At 31.7% G+C, this 22,003-nt stretch overlaps 1 protein-coding gene across 4 annotated transcripts in view; it reads right to left on the bottom strand.

The window, feature by feature from the left end:
- The window catches only part of ZNF638 (zinc finger protein 638), a 76,934-nt gene that overhangs the window by 12,311 nt on the left and 42,620 nt on the right, over window positions 1-22,003 (bottom strand). For all 4 annotated transcript variants that reach the window (XM_028514735.2, XM_036028087.1, XM_036028088.1 and 1 more), the window contains 12 exons: window positions 21,920-21,972; window positions 17,941-17,991; window positions 16,332-16,403; window positions 15,361-15,447; window positions 15,031-15,099; window positions 14,620-14,660; window positions 13,139-13,270; window positions 10,975-11,103; window positions 9,700-9,741; window positions 9,069-9,203; window positions 7,585-7,710; window positions 3,909-3,946 (listed from right to left, as the gene is read on the bottom strand). In XM_028514735.2, coding sequence (XP_028370536.1) covers window positions 3,909-3,946; window positions 7,585-7,710; window positions 9,069-9,203; window positions 9,700-9,741; window positions 10,975-11,103; window positions 13,139-13,270; window positions 14,620-14,660; window positions 15,031-15,099; window positions 15,361-15,447; window positions 16,332-16,403; window positions 17,941-17,991; window positions 21,920-21,972 — 975 coding nt within the window. The remainder of the gene's footprint in view (window positions 1-3,908; window positions 3,947-7,584; window positions 7,711-9,068; window positions 9,204-9,699; window positions 9,742-10,974; window positions 11,104-13,138; window positions 13,271-14,619; window positions 14,661-15,030; window positions 15,100-15,360; window positions 15,448-16,331; window positions 16,404-17,940; window positions 17,992-21,919; window positions 21,973-22,003) is intronic.

Here is a 22,003-nt window from a genome sequence, read left to right on the forward strand (position 1 = left end):
ATTTAAGTTACAACCAATCTTTTTTTCCTGTGTTAAGTTTGCATCTGACATTGAAAGGCTGAATGTGAACATCTCAAATTATTATTAGGTCCTATGTTTCCAACAGTGGTAATTGAAATAAAAAAATATTGTATAGTTCTACAATAAAAATAATAACCCATGCATTGAAATTTAAAATATTGTTAAGTCGACCTTACCTAAAAGGAACATGAGTAGAAACTGGTAGAAAGAAAAGGCGATACTATTAACCAAGTCACTTCTTTATTTGTTTTCTTTCTTTTCGGGACAAGAAAGATTTGTTTTTAATTTCCCAAGAACTGTATTTATAACTAATACTTAAAACTTTCATTGGAAGTGTCTTTTAAATCCTCTCTTGGAGAATTAAAGTTAGAGGTGAAACTGATAGAATCACCCTAACATAAATATGTAGTCTTATTATAAAATATGTGCCTTTGGCTATATTATGAGAAGGATTACTTCTCATACTAGTTACAGAGAATAATTAAAAATTCCAATACATAACCTAAAAATGTTAAGTAAAATTATTCATGAGAAATGGAGGGAGTATGAGTCAACTATATGTAATTGATCTTATTTCATCGTGTTCTTCCCAAATCCTAAGTAAACAAAAGTGTGATTCTGTAATTAAACTACTTTCATTGAGACAGAGACACAATAGACTATATTAAAGTTCCAAAGATCAGATGTAGTCTTGAAGAATAACAAGGAAAATTAAAGCTTCCGAAGAGAGTGTCCATCTGCATGATATCAACACAAACTGAAGTTCAACAAATACATTCACTCAATTACACCAGAAGCAGCAGGTTAGAGGAAGATACCAGAAAGTGGTCATGCCACATAGTAAAGAATACTGACTTTTTTCCTTAAAAAAAGGAGAAAATGAGACAACCCTTATGATACGCTTCTCAAGGGGTAGCCATATAACCTTTATTTAATACAAGACGATGTATATCTGTGTCCTGACATGTTAGTATTTTATAAGTTTGGAAAAAGTGTGCTACCACATGAGGGTCTATAAATTTGAGCCAACAAACTAGTCCTCCCCCTAAAATTGTTAAGTTTAAACTTCCAAAGGAGAAAACTTTTCCAAGACATCAGAAAAACACATCTTGAAAAATGTAAAGGCAAACAGGTTGAGGAATTTAAGTTAAACAGCCAGTAACCATAGGCCTTAATCAATACATATTCTATTAATTTGTATAAGCTACCCTTTGTACACTGAAAGGGTTTAAAGGTTATTTGAAATAATTCACATCCCTTATATTCAAAAATACCAATTTGGCTGATTTTAATGGTTCCAGATTCTTAGGGCTAATCAAAATAAAACTTGTGGCCAAGCACAAATATGACAAAGACAAGAAAAACCTGTGACATTCAGTTATGGCAGTTATGTAAATATTATTCAAAACATGAGCTTGTGTTTTTAAATTACAAGACTCATTTCTAATAATAAAGATTAAATTCAAATTTCTGCCTCATTAGAGACCTGCACATTAACCCTAAAGTCTCTACAAATTAGGGCTATACAAAAATTCCAATATATTGGTCAAGAATAGCAATAAAGAGTTTGATTCCTGGCTTCAGGATATATCAAGTCCTTCCCCTTTCACCACATTTAAAGTTTATCAATTTTAAAAAAAGCTATTATCTTTTCTATAAGATGAATCGTTACATAGCAGTTCCAATTTCAAACCTACTTGAGAGCACAGACCTACTCGGAAAAATGGCTCAATTCCATATTTGTTCTTGTGTGCTATTTTTAAAAAAATTACAGCGCTTTCTTCATAGAATTCACTTAGCAAAAGTTAGTATCTAGTTTTCTGGCTAATATGGTCTTGTAAAAACCTCAGTGTTCATCCAGTGAGCTTGGAATGTAAGTTTGAAATGTCAAATAAACGAAAAATTATTAACTCTAGAATGAAACAACCAGTCCCTCAAAAAAAAATCATATTCTGAGAAATGGCGCAAAAAAGGATTCAAGGAAGGCATTCAGGGTACAGGTATTAATCTCCCACCCTTTGTCCACCCCTACCCCCATAATACCAGTTTCAAAATCTTTAGAAAAGGCATACAATAAAAGCTGGGTATGAGAATAAACTTGAACACTATACCATATACCTGATGAGAAACTTTAGACTGAGACTTAACAATACTGAAGAGTAGTATTTATTTCTGAGGGCCACTGAATACTTCCCAACATTATTAATGAGCTGGTGGAAATTTTATCTTGTATCCTTATTGGTAGCCTTAATCATATGATGAATAATGTTTACATGAAGGGGGAAAAGGGAGATGAGAACAGGCAAGATGTAGAATTATTATTCAATTATTAATATACCTGTGTTAGATTTCCTTTAAGTAAAAAAAATATTTAAATAGTTTAATTATAAACAAAGGATCACACTCATTATGAATTAGTACCCACAAGTACTTAAAAAAAATCAGTGTTTTCTCAGGATCAGTTTACTTCGGTAAACAGATGTGAAATATTTGGGTTAATTCCCACATCTTTTCCTCTAATGTCATAGAAGTCAGAAAAAAGTACAAAATGGGAATTAAAGTTCTAGTGCTAGAATTTTTAAAATTAATTTTAGACAACTATTTCTGATTCATTAAGAAATATATTTGACTTTAAAAGGTAACTCAAAATAGAGGGAAAAAAAATGACCCAAACACAAATGATACCTATATTTGCATACCTGAAAGAAACTCTGTCAGATGAAATATATACAATAGATTTTTCAGAGAGCCTACTTACCAGCCAGAGTTACTGTGGCCAAACTATAGGACTATCTTTAATACCACATATGGTATCGTTACTTATTAAGCCCTTTATGTGCTTTTATATCAAACACTGCTGTTGGTATTACTTCTTAGGCATATGAATATAATTGGTATGATAATGTACAACTTAAAAAAGTACATGTTGACACATACATTAAACCTATTGTTTAAATTTACCAATATATTTGAACGTACACATAACCATCTTTGTCATTTAAAAGTCTCATTTTATAAAAATTAATTACTGAGAAGAAAAACTGGTAAGACAGCCTGTTTTCCAGACATCTTAAAATTAGTGCATCAAATAAAATTAAACTTTCCATATTTTAAACACTTTCAAAATGCTCTTTCATACTTACAAGCTCTTAGTACATTGATTCTAACAAATAGGGGCAAATTACTTAATATATAAAGAAGGAAAAAGAAGTCTTAATCAGTAAATTCCAGTGAAGAGCAGTAAAAGAGAAGTTATTCATTGGTGGGGCAAAGGTGGTGATAAGGGTGGATTCATCAGGATGAGAAAGTGACTAAGAAGACAATGTGGTCAAAACAAAGTTGTGAGTCACTAGTTTTGTGTAGACTCTGAAGAATGAGCTTTCATTCTCTGAAAATATAAAGCAGCGTACACATTACTTTGTTTTACAAATACCCCTTCCCACCCTACCTGTTTTAACAAAGTATCAAAATATATAGAGAACACTATTTTTTGGTGTCAATAAAATTCTACAAAGATTATGCAAATGTTCAAAATTTTACAATTATGTGTTACTATTTTGGAATAGAAAATCTAACAAGAAGAATTAATACTGATTACAGAGTTGAGCTGTTCAAGAATCTTAAAACATTTCATAAAGTCATATTTATATATTTAATTCAAACTGTGTTTATACAGTTTCTAAAAAATCAGTAAATATTCAGAGACAAAAACAAACAGAGAAACCACCCTTTGGTCAAAACCAAAAAGAAAAAAAAAAAACCCATCACACACACACGAAGAACATGTAAAATATCAATTTTTTGCTACATGTGAACAATTACTACAAAACACAAAAATGAAATGTACTAGTTAACTAAATACCACATGAATACGTTAGCAAACTTACCTTTCTTTTCCTAGTTCTTGTTCTTTCTCAGCTTGAGCCTGTAACACAATTCCACATTTTATCAGAGGCTATTCTACTGGACTTTAAATTTTTAACCCATCAATGCAATGATTTTAGCTTAAAAAATCTAAGCTAAAAAAATACAAACTCGAAAGTTAGTTTTCAATGTCCATATAATTATCAGGCCCTAGAACTTTTTTCTCATTAGATAAAGTTAGGTTACAGAGAATAACTGACACACAGCAATTAATAAGAAAAGTTAAGTTTCCTTAGTGTTGACAGAAAAAAACAAATTTCTAATTTTAAAAGCATGGAAATGCCATCTTTTGCTAAGAATAAAAACATTCAACGTGAAATATCAACATCTTCATTGTGCAATTATTACTTTTAAAAAAAGCGCTATTTATAAGGGAAACTAGTTGACTTAAAAAGCTTCCTCTCAAAACATCTAGAAGTGGGTAAAATTTAAGAATAATCCTTTTAAACACATGTCTGAACCACTAAGAAAGCAATGTTTTGGGGCCCAAACTGGAAGCAGTAATTAAAATTCAGTTTTTATGTATCAAACACAGGTCCAGGCACTTAGGACACATTAGTGCACAAAACAGCAGAAATATATGCCCTTTATAGCTTACACATGCCAGCTCCTTTTTCTGTAGGAGTTGTGTACTCTGAATCGAGAATTATTCTTTCTTTATATTTTGTCAAATTAAAAACTGAGAACTGTACTTTAAAAAAATTGAATTATGTGCCTGCCCAGAGAGGATTCCTGGTGTGGGTGTTGGAGTCTCAGACTGAAGGCCTCCTTTACTGGAGTATCTGGTGGGGTATTGAGTCTCCAGTGTAATGATTTATAACTAAAATTAAAGATGGCAGTTGATACACCCCATCCACACAGTGTTTCCAAGCAAGTTTCCCACTCATGGGAAAACAGTTTTGGGGGGGCTCTATATGATAGTAGAAGAAATTGATACCAGATAACTTTACTAGCTAACTTGCTTCTTCATAAATGAATGAAAGAAAAAAAAAATAGATGCACAAAAATGAACAAGATAAGCTGAAAGCATTGCAGAGAACTGAACAGTTTTAAAAACATCACTAAAGAATTTTTCTAAAGAAAAATTCAACAGGATATAGCATCCACAGAATTGGTATAGGTATTATTTCCAGAAAAATAGAACATTAAAAATTGAAGAAAGAAATAATCACAGCCCTGGTTGGTGTAGCTCAGTGGACTGAGTGCAGGCTGTGAACCAAAGGGTTGCCAGTTTGATTCCTAGTCAGGGCACATGCCTGGGTTGCAGCCAGGTCCCCAGTAGGGGGGCGTGCGAGAGGCAACCACACACTGATGTTTCTCTCTCTCCCTCTCGCCTTCCCTTCCCCTCTTTCTAGAAATAAATAAAATCTTCATAAATAGATAGATAGATAGATAGATAAATAAATAAATAAATAAATAAAAGAAATGGTCACAGAAATGAGGAAAAATTTCTTCAGGTGCATTAACACACTAATCTTTAGATTTTATAAATTCCTTGAGTACACATTCTAAGCAGGATATTGGTAGTAAATCCCAAAGCAAGATAAAACCTTGCTCACTGCAGTAGCCCTATAATCCTCCTTGGAGATTCTTGAAACACCAAATATCCTTAAGGCCTTTGCTCTTCTTAAAAAAAAAAACCCACCTCCTTGATATAGTCATAGAGCTATTCATCTCTCACTTCCTTCAAATCTCTCAAATAACTCTACCTCAGAGGGTCTATGCCGGATACACATTATCCCCGTCCATCACTTTCATAGTACTTTTTACCACATGACATTATAATATGCATTTATTTATTTATAGTTAGTTCATCTCCTCCACTAAAAAAGCTCCTTGAAGATTAGGACACTGATTGATCTGTTCATCAATGTACTCCAATATCTAACACAGGGCTGACATAGAAAAAGAATTAGGTAAGTGTTTGTTTAATGAATAAATGCTAAAAGCTTTAAGAGAGGAAAAAAAATAGAATACATAAAGGTGTATGACTGGAATCAGCCTTCTCAACAATATTGGTTAAAAAAATCTGAGCACAGAATTCTCCACCTAGATTAATCATCAGTGAAATACATAAAGACAAAATAAGGTCATTTTCAAATATGCACAGATTCATATATGCAAGTTTACTGCCCACACACACTTTCTGGGGAAAATTTTTTGACAATGTAACTCTAGCAAACAGAAAAGTAATCCAAGAGTGTGGGAGACAAAGAATCCAAGAAATAACAAAAGTAACTCAGAAGAGCAATAAAAAGAAAGTCAAAGATATATGGCTGCTTTACCAAAAAAAAAAAAAAAAAAAGACAGTAAATTTAGAACAGGAATCAGAAGAATAGCTATAAGAAGAGAATAGATTCTATTTAACAAATAGTAAGGCATATGACCTGAATAACATGAAAACAGTCTTCTTTGTTAAACAATAAAAAACAATTCCCAAACTGTATAGGAAAGCCATAATCTAAATACTGTAGAAAACAAAAACATAGAATCATTTTGAGAAATGACTGGGAACTTCTATAAGAAAGTCACCTCTAAGTGTACAAATTATAGACATATAATTTCCTTCTTTATAGAACCACTCTTATTACTACTGAATTCTGCAGCTAATACTTTCACAATAAGCCAAATGGGATCCCCAATTTAATAAGTTGTAAGAGTAAGATTCTGAATAATGGTGAGGTTTTCTGCAATTTTCACTTGCTTCATTTTAACTCTTAAGAATTCAGGACCGTATTTCTGGAAGAAAAATTTCTGTACACTCAGTGTTTAATTCTGAACTCAGATGAACAAAGCAAAACCTTAAAAACAGATCAAAAACAAAGTTTTAAAAATACAATGTCTAATGAGAAAAAAGGACTAGAAACTTCTAAAGTTTTTTCCTGAATTATCAGTTTACACAACTCCCTCAAGTTGTGTTTGCATCAGTATCAGCATACATTATGCTACATTTACTTTCAGGTTCCCTATTTAATTTGGTTTTAAAGTGAATTTTCATTTTCTCAAGCTAGTACAAGATTTTTGGCAGATTAACAAACAAAAAGCATATGGTCATCAAATTTAAGCCCTGTTGTTTACCTGCTGCTACTGACAATGAAGTTATTAGAAAGTGAAAACATAAGTTTGAATTCCATTCTTTCAAAGGTGGACTATCCATAGTTTCCATACATTTATTATTAGTGTATAAGCCAAGAACCCATAAAATCTTATTTCTTATATAAGAAGAGTTTATAATAAATATAATTTAAGCAAATAAAAGAAAAAGAATAAACAAACTTCACCAGGACGGAGCTGAAATGAATTCCAAGCAGTCTCTGTGTTTGGAAATAACCATATTACATATATGGAATCACTCCATACATATTTCCAAAATAAGTTTTATGCTATATTTTTCAAAATTACCTCAATTTAGTCTCAAATTTATGCTGTTCCATAAAATATAAAAATTGGAACAGTGATTATGAAACAAATTTTTAAATGAAAGCATCTAAACTCTGAATCATTGATTGCATTGTTTGATTACTGCACAAAAATAATTCTTGAAATTACCTTCAGTGTGTATCATCTAACCTTAAAAGAATGACCTTTATGCTTACTTCATTTTCTAATAGCACAAAAAGTGATACAAAGAAATCTTACCTCCAGTGAGTCTACCTTTGGAGATAATGTGCAGGTCAACACATGGTCACCAATGTTCTGTGGATTTTGTTTTAGAAAGCTGTACATTGACTGAGCAGATTCAGTACTATCTAGCTGAAGAATTGCCTTTGGAGAAGATAATAAAAAGTATGAATAACTCCTTAAAAAAATGAAAAATAGAATTATCTTATGATCCAGCAATTCCACTACTTAATATATACCCAAAAGGATTGAAAGCAGGGAATTACACAGATATTTGTACATCCATGTTCATAACAACATTATTCACAATAGCCAAAAGTTAATAGTAACCCAAGTGTCCATCTACAAAGTGTGGTATATGCATACAATGGAATATTATTCAGCCTTAAAAAGGAAATTCTGATATATGCTACAACACATGGTGGAAGACAATATGCTAAGTGAAATAAGCCATTCACAAAAGAACAAATACTGTATGATTCCTCTTATAGGAGGTATCAAGAGTAGTCAAATTCCTGGAGACAGAAAGTAGAATGGTAGAATGGTGGTTGCTAGGGTCTAAGAAGAGAGAAAATGGGGAGTTACTGTTTAATGGACCGAATTTTTCAGTTTTGGAAGATGAAGAAGGTTCTGAAGATAGGAGTGGTAATGACTACACAACAATGTGAGTATACAATGCCACTGATGTTTAAATATAGATAAATTGTAAATTTTGTTATATATATTTTACAATAAAAAATGTCATCTCCCTTCCATCCTATACCACTATTTCTAAATTACCAAACATGTACTATGCATCAATTAGAAGCATGTCAAAGAAATTAATAATTAGTTGTTGGTCAGTTAGGTACTTTTTATGAAGTAAATATTTCCAACATTCATACCAAATCCTACCTTTTAAGGTAATACAAGGTTGATCAAAACCTACTTTTAAAGGAATACACACACACACACAGTATTAAACACAAAGGACATAGCTAATGTAAAGAAGTTAATAATTTCTTTTAAGGAAAGAAGCCAAAGCACAGAATTAAGGAATGATCATTTTATACTTCTTTTCATATACCTAACAAAGAGATCTAACTATGTGTTTTATGGTTGGAAGGGACTTTAGAAAACAAGTGGTAATACTTTTTCATATTACAAATGAGGACTAAAAGTGTAAACCAACGTAGCCAAGGTACAAATATAGTTAAAGCCAGATAAACTCATGTTAAAACTTACCCCACAAGATAATGCTTTTTGTACTATATCATTTTTCTCTTCTGTGCAAGTTTTATTTCCCCCTAAAACTAGAAGTTCTCAGAAGAGAGAAAGATCATCTCTTCTTTGTCATAGCTCAAAGAAAATATATTGGTTTATCATAATTCTGTTAAGAGGCTGAATAATGCTTATAGATGCTTTAGTTCAGAAGCTAAACTAAGAGCTGCAGACCATAGAATATAGGGTCCACTTTTATATTCTCTATGAACATAGAGCTAAAATAGGAGGGACCTTATTACCTTGTTTTTATTACTCAAGTATAGATGGTGATCCACTTTCCCAAACTGAAGTCCAGCACAAAGTACACACTGAAGTCCATCTTCTGGTAAGTTATCAAGATGTACAAATCGACTGTGTATTTTATCTGTATTTGCCTATAGTTTTTTTTTTTTGAGACAGCATAGGGATAAAAAACACACACACACAGCTTAAGTATCAAATGTACAACATAGATTAATAGTAATTTAATTTTTTAGGGTCAAACGATGTCTTCTCCCAAGACTAAAAAAAAAGACGACTATATGGGTGAAGATAACAAAGTCATAGTTTTAGATTTATCAATGAATCAATACATTAAACAGGAAGTATAAATGTCTATCAACATAGTATTTTCCCCAAACATTCTCAGACAGGTACTACCCTATCTGGCCCTTAATATGGCTCCAATATCTGGAAAATATTTCCTATCGGGGATTACCATCACCCTTGATTTCTTATTTTACCAAGAGAAGACCCATGTGACATTTCCATCACCTCAATATTTTAAAATTAGTACTAAGATTTCCTTTAATTTCTAGCAGGTAAACACATAAACAACCAATGTTCCTATCAAGTAAACAGGTGTAGAAAAGCACTTAAGGCAAAACTCACCTCTGGATCATTCTCTTTAATCAAGGCTGTAAATACAGCTTCCTAGAAAACCAAAATGGAACCAGGTTGACAGCGTCAGCTCTTCTTCATGCATATATTTTAGTCAAGTTTTTTATAGTAAAATAATTTTTATGAATAATCAGTAAGCACTATTTCATAAAATGAAGAATCAGCAAAAGTTCTGTTCCTTCCACAATCTTTCCTTCTTCCTAAACAAGTTATAAGTTATACATGTTCCACCCTACCCATATGCCTTAATTTACTCTACTCCCCTAAGCACGTTAAAGATTAATACGGCAGTAAAATCTATGGGAGGACACTCAAATTCACATACAATAAGAGGTTTAATTTAGCAGAAAGTAAGAAAATTCAAATTATAAAACAAGAAGTTAACTAAGCAAAGTAGGGAATGAGGAAGAACAAAGATAGATGTAGGCTAATAAAAAACAGCAAATGGTGTAAGTGTATAGCATTTTGGTGCTGTTGAATTATAGAGGCCAAAAGTTGCATGAGACAAGAATGTCAAGCTAATGGAAGGCTTACATATACAAGAAAGGAACTTTATCTTATGAGACTACAATTCTTAAACTTTTTTTCTCTTCAATACTATTGACATGAATAAAACAATCTCAGCAATTGCATCACACTGATTCTCAATAGAAGGCTTTAGAGATTCTAGTATCTGCCTTATGCTTTTTATTAGTTAGTATGTCATACAAAAACAATGAAGGGTTTCTAAATCAGTTCAATTTGAATAGATTTGAATTTTATGTCAGCCTCATGACTTTGTGGAAAAAGATGTTCAGGGAGACAAAAATGATGGTAGAGGATACAAAGAACTACTTTAATAGGAGGTTTTAAAGAGGTGAAACAAGGGTGAATGGGCTGAACAGGGAATACATTTCAGAAATATTTAGGATTTAAAAGAAAAGACCTAGTGGCAAACTGCGAGAAATGAGAGAAAAAAAATTAAAGATAACCTGTGGGACTCTAGTTTGTATGACAGATAATGGCAGAGAGACAAAGAGCACAAACAGTAGAGACAGGACTCTAAAGATGATAATTAACTTTTATTCTCAAATTGAACGTACATAAGGGATAGAGTTCCCTCAAATGAAAGTAACTCTAAAACAGTGGGATGGCAAACCATGGAAGGACAGGAAGAAGCTTTCTCAGTGTCTGAGAGAAAATGTTAAAAGGAAAAAAAAAAAAACCCCTAAAAACCAATAGCCTAAATCTAATAAAAAAATTAATTAAAATGATGGTATTATTTACCTCATCTTTTACACTCATGTTTTCAGGAGCCATACTTATTGAGAGTTGATTTCCATCCACTGATATTGGGAAGCAGGTATAAAATTTTACCATAGAATCGGCAGATTTCCTATTTATTTCTAAAATTGCCTATTAAAACAGAAATTACAAAAATGAAAAAAGTTGTTACTTTTTCTTGAAAAAATATAATATGTAGAAATCAAAGAAAGTGAGTAACAGTAAATATTTTTAAGATAAAATATGTATTCCTCAGAAACACAAAGCCAATAAACTCAGAATACTACAGCCATAAGCAAAATTAATGAAAGAATGAACTCATAAGGCAACACTAAAGAAAAAAGAGAGGACATTCTAGTAAATGATATTAAGAAAAATCTTATTTATCACTGTATCCTTAGTACCTACAGCAGTGCCTGGCACTTGGCAGATATTTAATGAAAGTTTGTTAATAAATTTAATGATCAAGAAATATAAAAAATATGAGAAATGACAGAACCAAAGAAATGTATAACGATTGCTAAGTTATTTGTAATTTTGTTTGTTTTCATAGGTATAAAACTGTAGCTTCATACACTTTAGACTGAATTTTCATACATTGGGTAAGCAAAGATGTTAGTTAATGACGTAAAAAATCTTCTATATATAATATTTGTTTGTAGTTGTAACTTTTAACAAATTGTCTTTATGCCATTTGCCTATTTATCAAAATTTTAAATACAAGGTCCAGCAGAAGTAATGCCTGCTTGAGTGGGGCTGTCAGGGTAATAATATGGATGTAATCATTTACAGTTTTAATTTGAACATTTATTTTACCTAAGATTCATATGGTGTGCTTGAGTGTGATATTATGTTACAGATTATATGCTTATGATTTTATAATAAAAGATTCTGTAATAAAAAGGCATTATTTGCACCAGATCCTGTATTTTATAGCATAATGTAGACATGAATCCTTTCCCATTTTACACAAATATTTATTTCCATTTTGCTTTTATTATGTTAATTTTACAAATATTTAAATGTTTATATAATTGTCTCTAATACTTTCCTAAATATCTAGGAAAGTATTAAATCTCCAAAGAGTTAAAAATCCTGCTCAACTCTAGTCAAAACTGGACTTACTATAATCCAGACTTTCTGTATTTTTATCTTATACTTAATAATCTATCTAGTTATATATATATTTTGGCATATGATATAAAGAAAGTATGAATCTGAATTACTTCCTCCCGGATTCCACAATTTTTCTCCAATTTCAATGTATTGTCACAAAAAAAATTTTACATTAAAAAAATGTATTCCTTTTTAGTCTTATCTCTAAACACTGCAAATAATTTTTAACAGCTTTACTGAATATAATATACATATCATAAAGTTCACCTGTTTAAGTGTACAATTCAATGGTTTTTAGTATATTTACAAGGTTGTGCAACGACACAAATAATATACTTTTAATATGAAATGGCATATAACTCATCTGTACTAACCCTCCTTTCCTGCTGTTTTCTCAAGCACACTGGCTCAGGTTCCCATCAAATATATATCCTCCACTATTCTCAAAGATCGTTAATGATCATCAACTTTTTTATTGTAAAAACACCACTCTAATGGTGTCATTTCCACTATTTAAACATTCCTGAAGTCTACCTTACCTTCTATAAAATATTTCATTAGTTCATTATTAACAATAAGTGTTTTTATTTTAAAATGACAAAAGCAGTATATACTTTTCAAAGAACACTTAAAATATACAAATAAACCTAGGTTGTTCTAAGTACTGATAACATCATTAGTCTGAGTAATGATACTCTCATTTGAGTATCATCGGTAAAACAGCAGAAATACTAGGAAAAAAGTGCTCTACAAAATTTTATGAATCATTTAAAAACCTGTATTAGCCTAAAAATTGTAAAATTTTCTATTAAACTAAAAATTTGAGCAATGCGTCAAATTTTTTGACACATTACTAAGCCATTCCTTCTCATCATTAAAACTATGTTTCATCAGAATAATTCAAAATAGGATGTATCTGTTTTATATTTTAAAAATTTCTTAGCTTAAAACAGCTTAATTATTTTGAGGTACTGATTTTAAACCTTTATTTTGTGAACTTAATATTATTCAAAATGTACTTGCAGAGAAGAACAGCTATTATCACTCTTACCTTTTTATGAGATGATAAAATCAAAATATCCTTTGTATCACCAAATGGTTTTACTAGGTTGTAAACTTCTTCTATAGAATATCCTTTATTTGGCAAATTAGAAATAAGTACCACACACATTTCCTCTGTTTCCTTCAAAACAAATTTAAGAATTAACATTAAAATTTCTTTAGCTGCTTTTATATTTACCCAAGCTTACACTGCAGACCATGTTATGTTAGTATTTAAATTGCATTTAATACCAAAATCGATCAATTTGGAAGGCTAGTCTGAACTTCAAACTAAAAACAAGACAAAATGCAAATGTCCTCTCTTCAAGTACATGGCATAATTTCAGCCACACCGACTGCCATCAAGTCAAGGCATTTAATTCTCTTTTACAACTATTTAAAAACACAAGTTTGCCTGTCTCTGACTACAGCTTTTTACTTTCAGTTACTCTTGCCATTTCTGTGTCTTGTGATGCTAACATCCACAAGCTCCAAATTAGTACATATCCTTTATATCTTACTGAATAAAATAACCACTTTTAGGCAATATAAAAAAAACTTACTGAGTCTCTTAGTATCCTTACCCTGTAACCCAACCCCTACTACAAAGTAAATACTTTCTTTTCTACAATTCTCTTTTCTCAGATCTACTCTATTCTTCAAGAAGACTTGTCAATTCCATTTTTTTCCTTAAGTGGATATCGGGGCCATCCCCAAAGGTATACAATAGTAATTTTGGCAAATTTTGACTTTTCTTCTGGAAAAATAAAAAGGTAGGAAGTTGTAATTGTCATAAACTAATTGAGAATGATTTTAACCAGTACATCAACTATGTTCATAAATGGTTCCTTCTCAAGTGCTTTAAGTGAATCTAAAATACTCTATTAGTACCTTAAAATATTCTTCCTAAAACAAAATGGGAAGACATATTATTTACTACTTGAATGGATCTACTAGTCAAAAGTAAACTTATGCTTAGCACTTAAAGTCTTAACCAATAAAATCTAAATTAATGAGATTTTAATACATTTGCAATGACAGATATAACCACAGGAAAACTGTAAGTTGAACTTTATGCTCTTCAAATAAAATTGCAAACCCCACTTGCTTCTCTAAAAACACAAAGAACAACTGATATCCCGAATATTAACACATCTCCCATTTGCCTCTAGGATTTCACAAAATTCAATTGGTTCTCTTTTGGTCTAAAATTCAATTCTACTCAAAAAACGATTTTGGCCTAATGTTTTGTTCTCAGTGAATAGTAATCCTCATAATCACGTACATTTACTGATATTCTGGTTCCTAAGTTTTTGACTTACTCTGCAGCTCAAGGTTTTTAAGCTCAAATTGTATCTTGAAAGTCAAAAAAATAATTGGGATTTTTTCACCATGCCAAATCTCCTACATTGTTTAAGTGGGTTTATAGTAAAAACAAGTTGCATTAAATTTCTCAAGCTTTAAAAAAATAAGTAAAATATAAAAACTGACCTTGTTATCTATTTCATTTTCTGTGACCACCAAAGCAGCTTCTGAAGGTATAAAATAAGAATTTATACAGATATATTTACTTATCACGATCTCACAATGTATTAATATAGTAACCACATAAAAATGTACACAGCTGACAAAAGAGTAGAGAATTTAAGAAATAGCAACAGAAGTAACAATGGCTTTTAAATATTTAGTTTTATTTGAAGAACAAAATTTCAGAATAATCAAGAGATGGGGTAAGGATCTGAATCGCAAGAGTCTTAATTTCACCTAGGTATGACCCTGGTATTAAAAAATATACATATATAGATATACACATGACATACAAAATAAATACTTTATTTTTCTTAAAATTTTAATTTTCTATCTTTGACACAAGACAATGAAATAAAATTTCTATTGGCCTACCTGAAATAGCTTCTTTAGCATTGTTTTCAGTGGCTTTGGCTTCCACACTGGTCTTTATTTCAGAGTTTTCTGCATGAAATAGTCTGCTTTAGTAGTCTAAAAGCACTAATTCAATTAAACTAATGCATCTAAACAGAAACTTATGCTAATTTATTTTGTCACTTCAACTCTCTTTAGGATAATCTGATTTAAGTCAAAGTAATACAAGTTTCTCTTTGAAAATAAAAGTCTCTTTGAAGAGATTTAAGCAATAATTTCAAAATATCCTCGCGTGTACACCAAGGGGACCTAAAGGAAAAAAAGCATTAAATGACAGCATTTCAAGGTTACCTGGTACAGTCACAGGTTTAATGGCATCTTTGTTTTTGACACTGCCAGGTTTTTTGACTTCTAGAGACTTCTTTCCACTGGATTTTGCTGTCAAAAGCAAAATTGAACCATTATTCTAAGGCTCTGTTTGGTCATTTACTATGTTTCATGCTAACAGATTAGTAAATGAGTAGTTCGAATTTATCATAAAAGCAGTTCCTTTCTATATATTTATGTCCATTTATTTTCAGTATCTGTTTAAACAAATTTAAACTAAGATATAATTTTTACTGACGGCCATGAATGAGCCACAAATGTAACCCTTATGACAGAGCATAATCACACACACACACACACACACATTTTATAATTGCTACAAAGGTTCTTTAAAATTACATTAGTCTATTAGAAAAATACTAACAGTAATACTAAACAGATCATGTTAGTTTAAACATGTTACATTTATTTAAAACAGTGTTCCAATTCTTTTATCTAGAAAACACACTCTTATAATATGGAAAGAAAAATCTTTCCAGTAACAAACATCACAACTGTACAGCTAGGGAAGGTATATGAAATGACAGCTCTAAAAAATGAGAAAAACAAAGATTAAACAACTTATAGGGGCAGAGCTAACTGTAATTATACAAGGGGAGCAAAAGTAGGTTTACCGTTGTTTGTATGGAAAAGAATAATAAATAATAATACAAGAATAAACTATGTTTCTCATGCTTACAACAATAAACCTATTTTTGCCCTGTATACCTGTCAAAAATGTTTCAACACAAAAATATGTCTATGATGGTAGATATCAAAGATTGAAGTACCAAAAATTTAAAGTACTATGTATTTTAGGTTTTAAATATCGAAGTACCTATTAAACTTTTAAGATGTTATTAGGTACTACAAATTATATAGATTTAAAACTTGTTTTTTATTACATTTTATTATATTCTTTGAGGCAGATTACCTCTCCTTCCCAAAAGTCTTACCTGTTTTCATTGATGCTTTATTACCTTTAGCAGCTACTGTTACCACAGATTTTACAGAACCCGCCGACTTCCCTAAATCACAAAAGTTGTAGTCAAAATTGGTTTATTTAGTTTGTATCAACGATCCCCAAAGAACCTCACAAAGAAAGAATATGAGAGCTACAGGCTATGTTTTATTTGAAATATGAAATGCTATCATCTTTGGGTGCACAGGCCATTTTTAAAATGTAGCAATGATGATAATGTCCTTAGGAAGAAAAACATCACTGAGGTTAAGAATTCAACTTTCAATTTGGGTACATAAAGGTGGCATTCAGGAAAGTTAAATTTCTGAAGGTATGGATCAACTTGAAGCAAAATTACTAAATGTAAGGATATAAAAATAGTCCCATGTAGCTCTTAATGGTTTCAAAAGTAATTACATTTAGGGCCTCCTGGCCCGTGCTTCCTTGGCTCCCAGTTAACGGAAAAGCATTAAAGAACACCTACATCATGGTCAGGCCACATAAAGATTACTGGACTCATTCCTAGTGGGCTCTATCTGAACAGGACTACTTATATTGCTCTGACCTTTCCTTTTATATATGTATCTGTTGCTGTTGCTTATTATCCAAGATGATGTTGTTTATAAGACTGTGATTATCAAAGTGTCAACAAAAAGGTCATCATAAAGCCAAAACCCTTTCCATTTAGAGAACAGGAAACTTGGCTCTGAAAATTAGGATTTATAACAACTAGCAAGGTAGTATGAGGAAAAAGCCCAGACTAGAAGTTAGTAGGTCCAAGTTGAATTCCAAGTTTAACTAGTCATTAAAATGTTTTGTCACACTGCAGTAAACCTAAGACCTAATGAGCCCTTAAATTATTTCGTTCACTTATCTTTATGTTACTACCACAAATACCTAAAATTAATTTCCAACAGTTGAAAGGGTGGCAAGTGGGTTTAGCACCCATTCACCCAAATCTCCACCAATAACTCACATAAACTTACCATAAAAGTAATAACAACCTGTTTGCTAAATAAACTCATCTTTAAAATAAGCTTTCTAGCCATCCCTGCCCCCCTCAGATATTATGTGAACATTCTGCCTCTGCCACATGTGATATCTGCCAGTTCAAGGCTGCTTCTTTTCCTTTCTACCATTATAGGGAAGAACTTAACACACTGATTTCTATCTATTTAATTAACTGGCATTTAATAGAAATGGAAGGAAAAATAGGAATATAATGCTAAGGAAAGAGAAAAAATTAAAATTACTTTAATATCCATAATGACCCTTATAAACCACAAAGAGAACACATTTTGCAGTAAATCTGCCTGGACTATTTTATAAAAGCAAGTAAGAAGAAATGAAAGAGAACGAGGGAAACATCTCTGATATCCATCATGAGAAATAACTGCCCAGTCAAATTATCTTATTTGGACAATTACTGCAAGGACACAGTATTATGTGCTGAATCTCCTTCCTCAAAATTTCTAGATGACTATAAATTTCAAAGATTAGTATACACTCAGCACCTGTTACATCAAATTAAATCCAACACTACTGCTATATACTTAAATAATTTAAAGTTAACTAATGTCCAGAATCCTAATAAAAACCATTACCTGAAGATTTATTCATTTTGGCTACAGATGTCTTGGCTTGTCCAGTTTTGGCTACAATTAGAAAAATGTATCAGTAACACATTACAAATAACATCATTCAGACTTATAAAAGGAGCTAACCTGGCAATGACTGGGGAAAAAAAAAAAAAACACTGTAAGAAACATCCCTGTACTCATCTTTGTATACTCAAGGAACTGTAACTATAGGTAAATTCTTAGATATGGACTTGTTGACACAACAGCATCGATTTAAATTTTAACAATTAACATTAAATTGTCCTCCAGAAAGACTGTACCAATTAATACTCCCATTAATAGTACATAAGGATAGGGCTTCCCCATTTCTACACACAGTATGTAAATTATTAATCATTCCAATCTGAGACAGAAACTTACAATTTTTGTTGCTTTAATTATGAGTAAGTTGTGTCAATGTTCATGTGTAATTCATCTCTCTCTGATTTGCCTATATCTGCCAATTTATCTTTTGAGTTGTTGCGCTTTTTCTTATTTATTAGAACTCCGTATCAAGAAAATTAGTTTATATCGCCCTGGCTGGCGTAGCTCAGTGGATTGAGTCACCTTTGGTGACTTTGGGACACCAAAGTGTCCCAGGTTCGATTCCCAGCCAGGGTACATTCCTGGGTTGCAGGCCATAACCCCCAGCAACCACACATTGATCTCTCTCTCTCTCTCTCTCTCTCTCTCTGTCTCCCTCCCATCCCTCTCTAAAAATAAATAAATAAGATCTTTAAAAAAAAAAAAAGAAAATTAGTTTATATCACACAAATAACAATTTCTTTTAAAAAGTTATACAAAATACTTATAAAAAAATACTTTTATGCAGTCAGATGTCTTCCTGAGGAGGAAAGACTTCCTCCTCTATAATTTAAAACAGAAAAAAAAACACGTTTTTCTTTTCAATACTTTGGCAGTTTATGTGTAACATTTAATCTTTAACCCACCTGGAGTTTGACATTTTAAGTTCTCTACTTTTACAAAGAGGATAGTTAATTTAATGAACTGATCTTTTTCCCACTAATCTGAAACATGATTTACTGATGATTTACTGATATACTGATGATTATGTAATGATACATCATTATACTGATGATCACTATACCATAATGATTTGCTGATATTCCATGCTTGGAGAATACTGGTCTTCTGTTTACTTATTCAACTTTATGAAACTATTCTGATTAACTTTATAATGTATTTTAACATGTTAGTGCTAGTCCAGTCTAATTACTCTTCCTTTGCAGAATTTTCATGCCTTTTCTATATTTTTTATTGTTTATGTATAAAATATCAGCTTATAATCAGCTTACAGGTTTTTAAAAGTCTTACTGGTATTTTACTAGGTTCATAATATTTATGTTCTAATATACAAAAAAGGGAGATTTTAAGTGAGGCTTTCTATACAAAAATGAACTGTTTTCTCATTTAATTTCTCATTTTATTTTATGCCTCTTAGTAGTAAAGTTTTCTTTTCATAGCTTCTATCTTTACTATTGTAAATGAAATATTTTAAATTATACATAAGCAGTTATTTTTATTACATAATAAAACAACTGAGATTTTATATTAATTTAGAGAAGATGGCTAATTGGCTAATTATATTTAATAATAGCTCAATATTCTTTTGGATTTTCCATACATATGAGTTTTCCATCATACATACGTACAACTATTTACAAATATTAATGCTGCATCCTACTTTCCAATTTTTATGCCTCTTGACATGGTACATTGGCTAGCGGCTATTACATTTAGAATAGTATTTATGTAAACTCATAAAAGTGATGAGTATTACTTGTTTTGTTGCCAATCTTAATGAGAACGCTTCCATTGTTTCATTATTATGTATATGCTGGCTTCTGACTTGATATGTGTTATGTTTCTATGTATATGAATAAAAGTATAGATACACAAATACATTATCATATTAAGAAGGCAGTTGTCTATGAATTTTTTTAATGCTAGGAATGTTAAACTTTATCTTTTGCAGCATTTATGTTTCTTTAATACAGTAAACTGAATGAACATACCACCTAATTTTGAAACATCCTTATAATTCCTATATGATCTCCTCTTGGGCAGAGTATATTATTCCTTTAATGTGCTCCCAATCACTACTACATGCTAATATTTTACTTAAATGTTACCATCAACATATTCATAAGTGAGCCCTGGCTGGTATGGCTCAGTGGATTGAGTGCCAGCCTACGAACTAAAAGGTTGCCAGTTGGATTCCCAATCAGGGCACAAGCCTGGCTTGTGGGCCAGGTCCCCAGTAGGGAATATGCAAGAGACAACCACTCATTGATGTTTCTCTCCCTCTTTCCCCCTGCCTTCCCCTCTCTCTAAAAATAAATTTAAAAAATCTTAAAAAACAAATGAAAGAAATAATTGGGAGAGATCCCACATACCCTTTACCCAATTTCATTTTAATGGTAATACTGTACATGTAACTAGTATAATATCACAAAGAAGAAACTGATATTAACACAATCTACCATTATTCAGATTTCCCCAGTTTTATATGCATTAATTAATGTGTACTGAGTTTTATGAAATGTTATCCTGTATGTCTAGATTACTGTGACCAGCAGTCAAGACACAGAACCTTTCCATCACAAGGATCTTTCCTATTAACCATTTACATCAACAGCCAGCTCCCTCCCTCCCCTCCAACCTTTGACAACGACTAATCTGCTCTCTATCTCTAAAATTTTATCATTTCAAGAATGTTATAGAAATGGAAGCTTATAATACTAATGGGATCAAATTTAAAAAACTTCCTCGTGTGCTCTGGCTGGTACAGCTGAGTGGATTGAGCAATGGCCTGCAAACAAAGGGTTGCCAGTTCGATTCCCAGTCAGGGCACACACCTGGGTTGCAGATGAGGTCCCCAGTTAGGGGGTACATTAGAGGCAACCACACATTGATGTTTCTCCCTCTCTTTCTCCTCTTCCCCTTTCTAAAAATAAATAAATCTTAAAAAAAAACAAAAAAACCCACAACTTCCTAGCATAAAACTTCAAAGGCCCTCTATAAAGTGATTTCTCAATTCTGTTACCTAACTGAAGTATCTTCTGCCCCTATATAATTAATTATGTTTACACATTCACATTTAAAACTTCAGTCAAAATTTACTGCCCTCCAGAAGCCATCCACAGTCACCTTCACTAACTGCCAATAACTTTAGTATACTAAACATTATGAAAAGTGGTATCCTATGAATCCAATTTTCCAGTCACCTGAATATTAGTTTTAGCAGCAAAAACCCTTAATCTATTCTGAATAGAGACACAGAACACACTATGCTACAACTGCCTTTCCAGAAGAGAACATAAAACACAATTTAACTTTCTGAATATATTTTATGTCTACTTCATTTTAGCTTTTCTGTCTTGTCCTATACAACCAAGCTGTTTATTCCCACTAGACCCTAGAATGTATACTTTGGCAATAACCTCTTTGTCTACACGTTTCCAATCCTAAAACAAATAAGAAAAAAAGGAACCTAGTTTATTAAAATTGTATGAACAATTCATTTAGTCAGATTCCGTAATAAAGGCCTGAGTGCTTTCCTGTGTGTAAAGAAACAACTTTTGGCATTTGAGTGCAGCAGTATTTCTGTTTAGTCTTTTTTGTTTATTTCAGCTCTTTCAAAAACAAAGGGGAACAGGAAAGCAATCCTAAAATACTTTGTTTTGTCTTGAGGGTTTATTGGGAGGGAATGAAGGGAGGTATTACAAAACTAATGGAAACAGCTTTTAACTGTAGAATTATAATAGGTATTCCAGAAAAGGTTTCATAACTACATAGTAGTAAATAACTTGATACGGGGGCCAATTTGGGTCCCTACTACTAAAGCACAATAAATAAAGTTTCCTAGCATCCTCTTGAAAGAAGTTTCTAGTAAATTGACAAAATATACTCATTTGGAGGGGTCTCAAAAGCAACAACTTACTGGCAGAAGCTGAAGTCACAGTTTCAACAGCTTTGGAGGCATCTGTATCTTTTCTATTTAAAAGAAGAAAAATTTAGCAAATTT

This window comes from Phyllostomus discolor, chromosome 6 (genome assembly GCF_004126475.2).
Source record: "Phyllostomus discolor isolate MPI-MPIP mPhyDis1 chromosome 6, mPhyDis1.pri.v3, whole genome shotgun sequence".
Lineage (NCBI taxonomy): Eukaryota > Metazoa > Chordata > Mammalia > Chiroptera > Phyllostomidae > Phyllostomus > Phyllostomus discolor.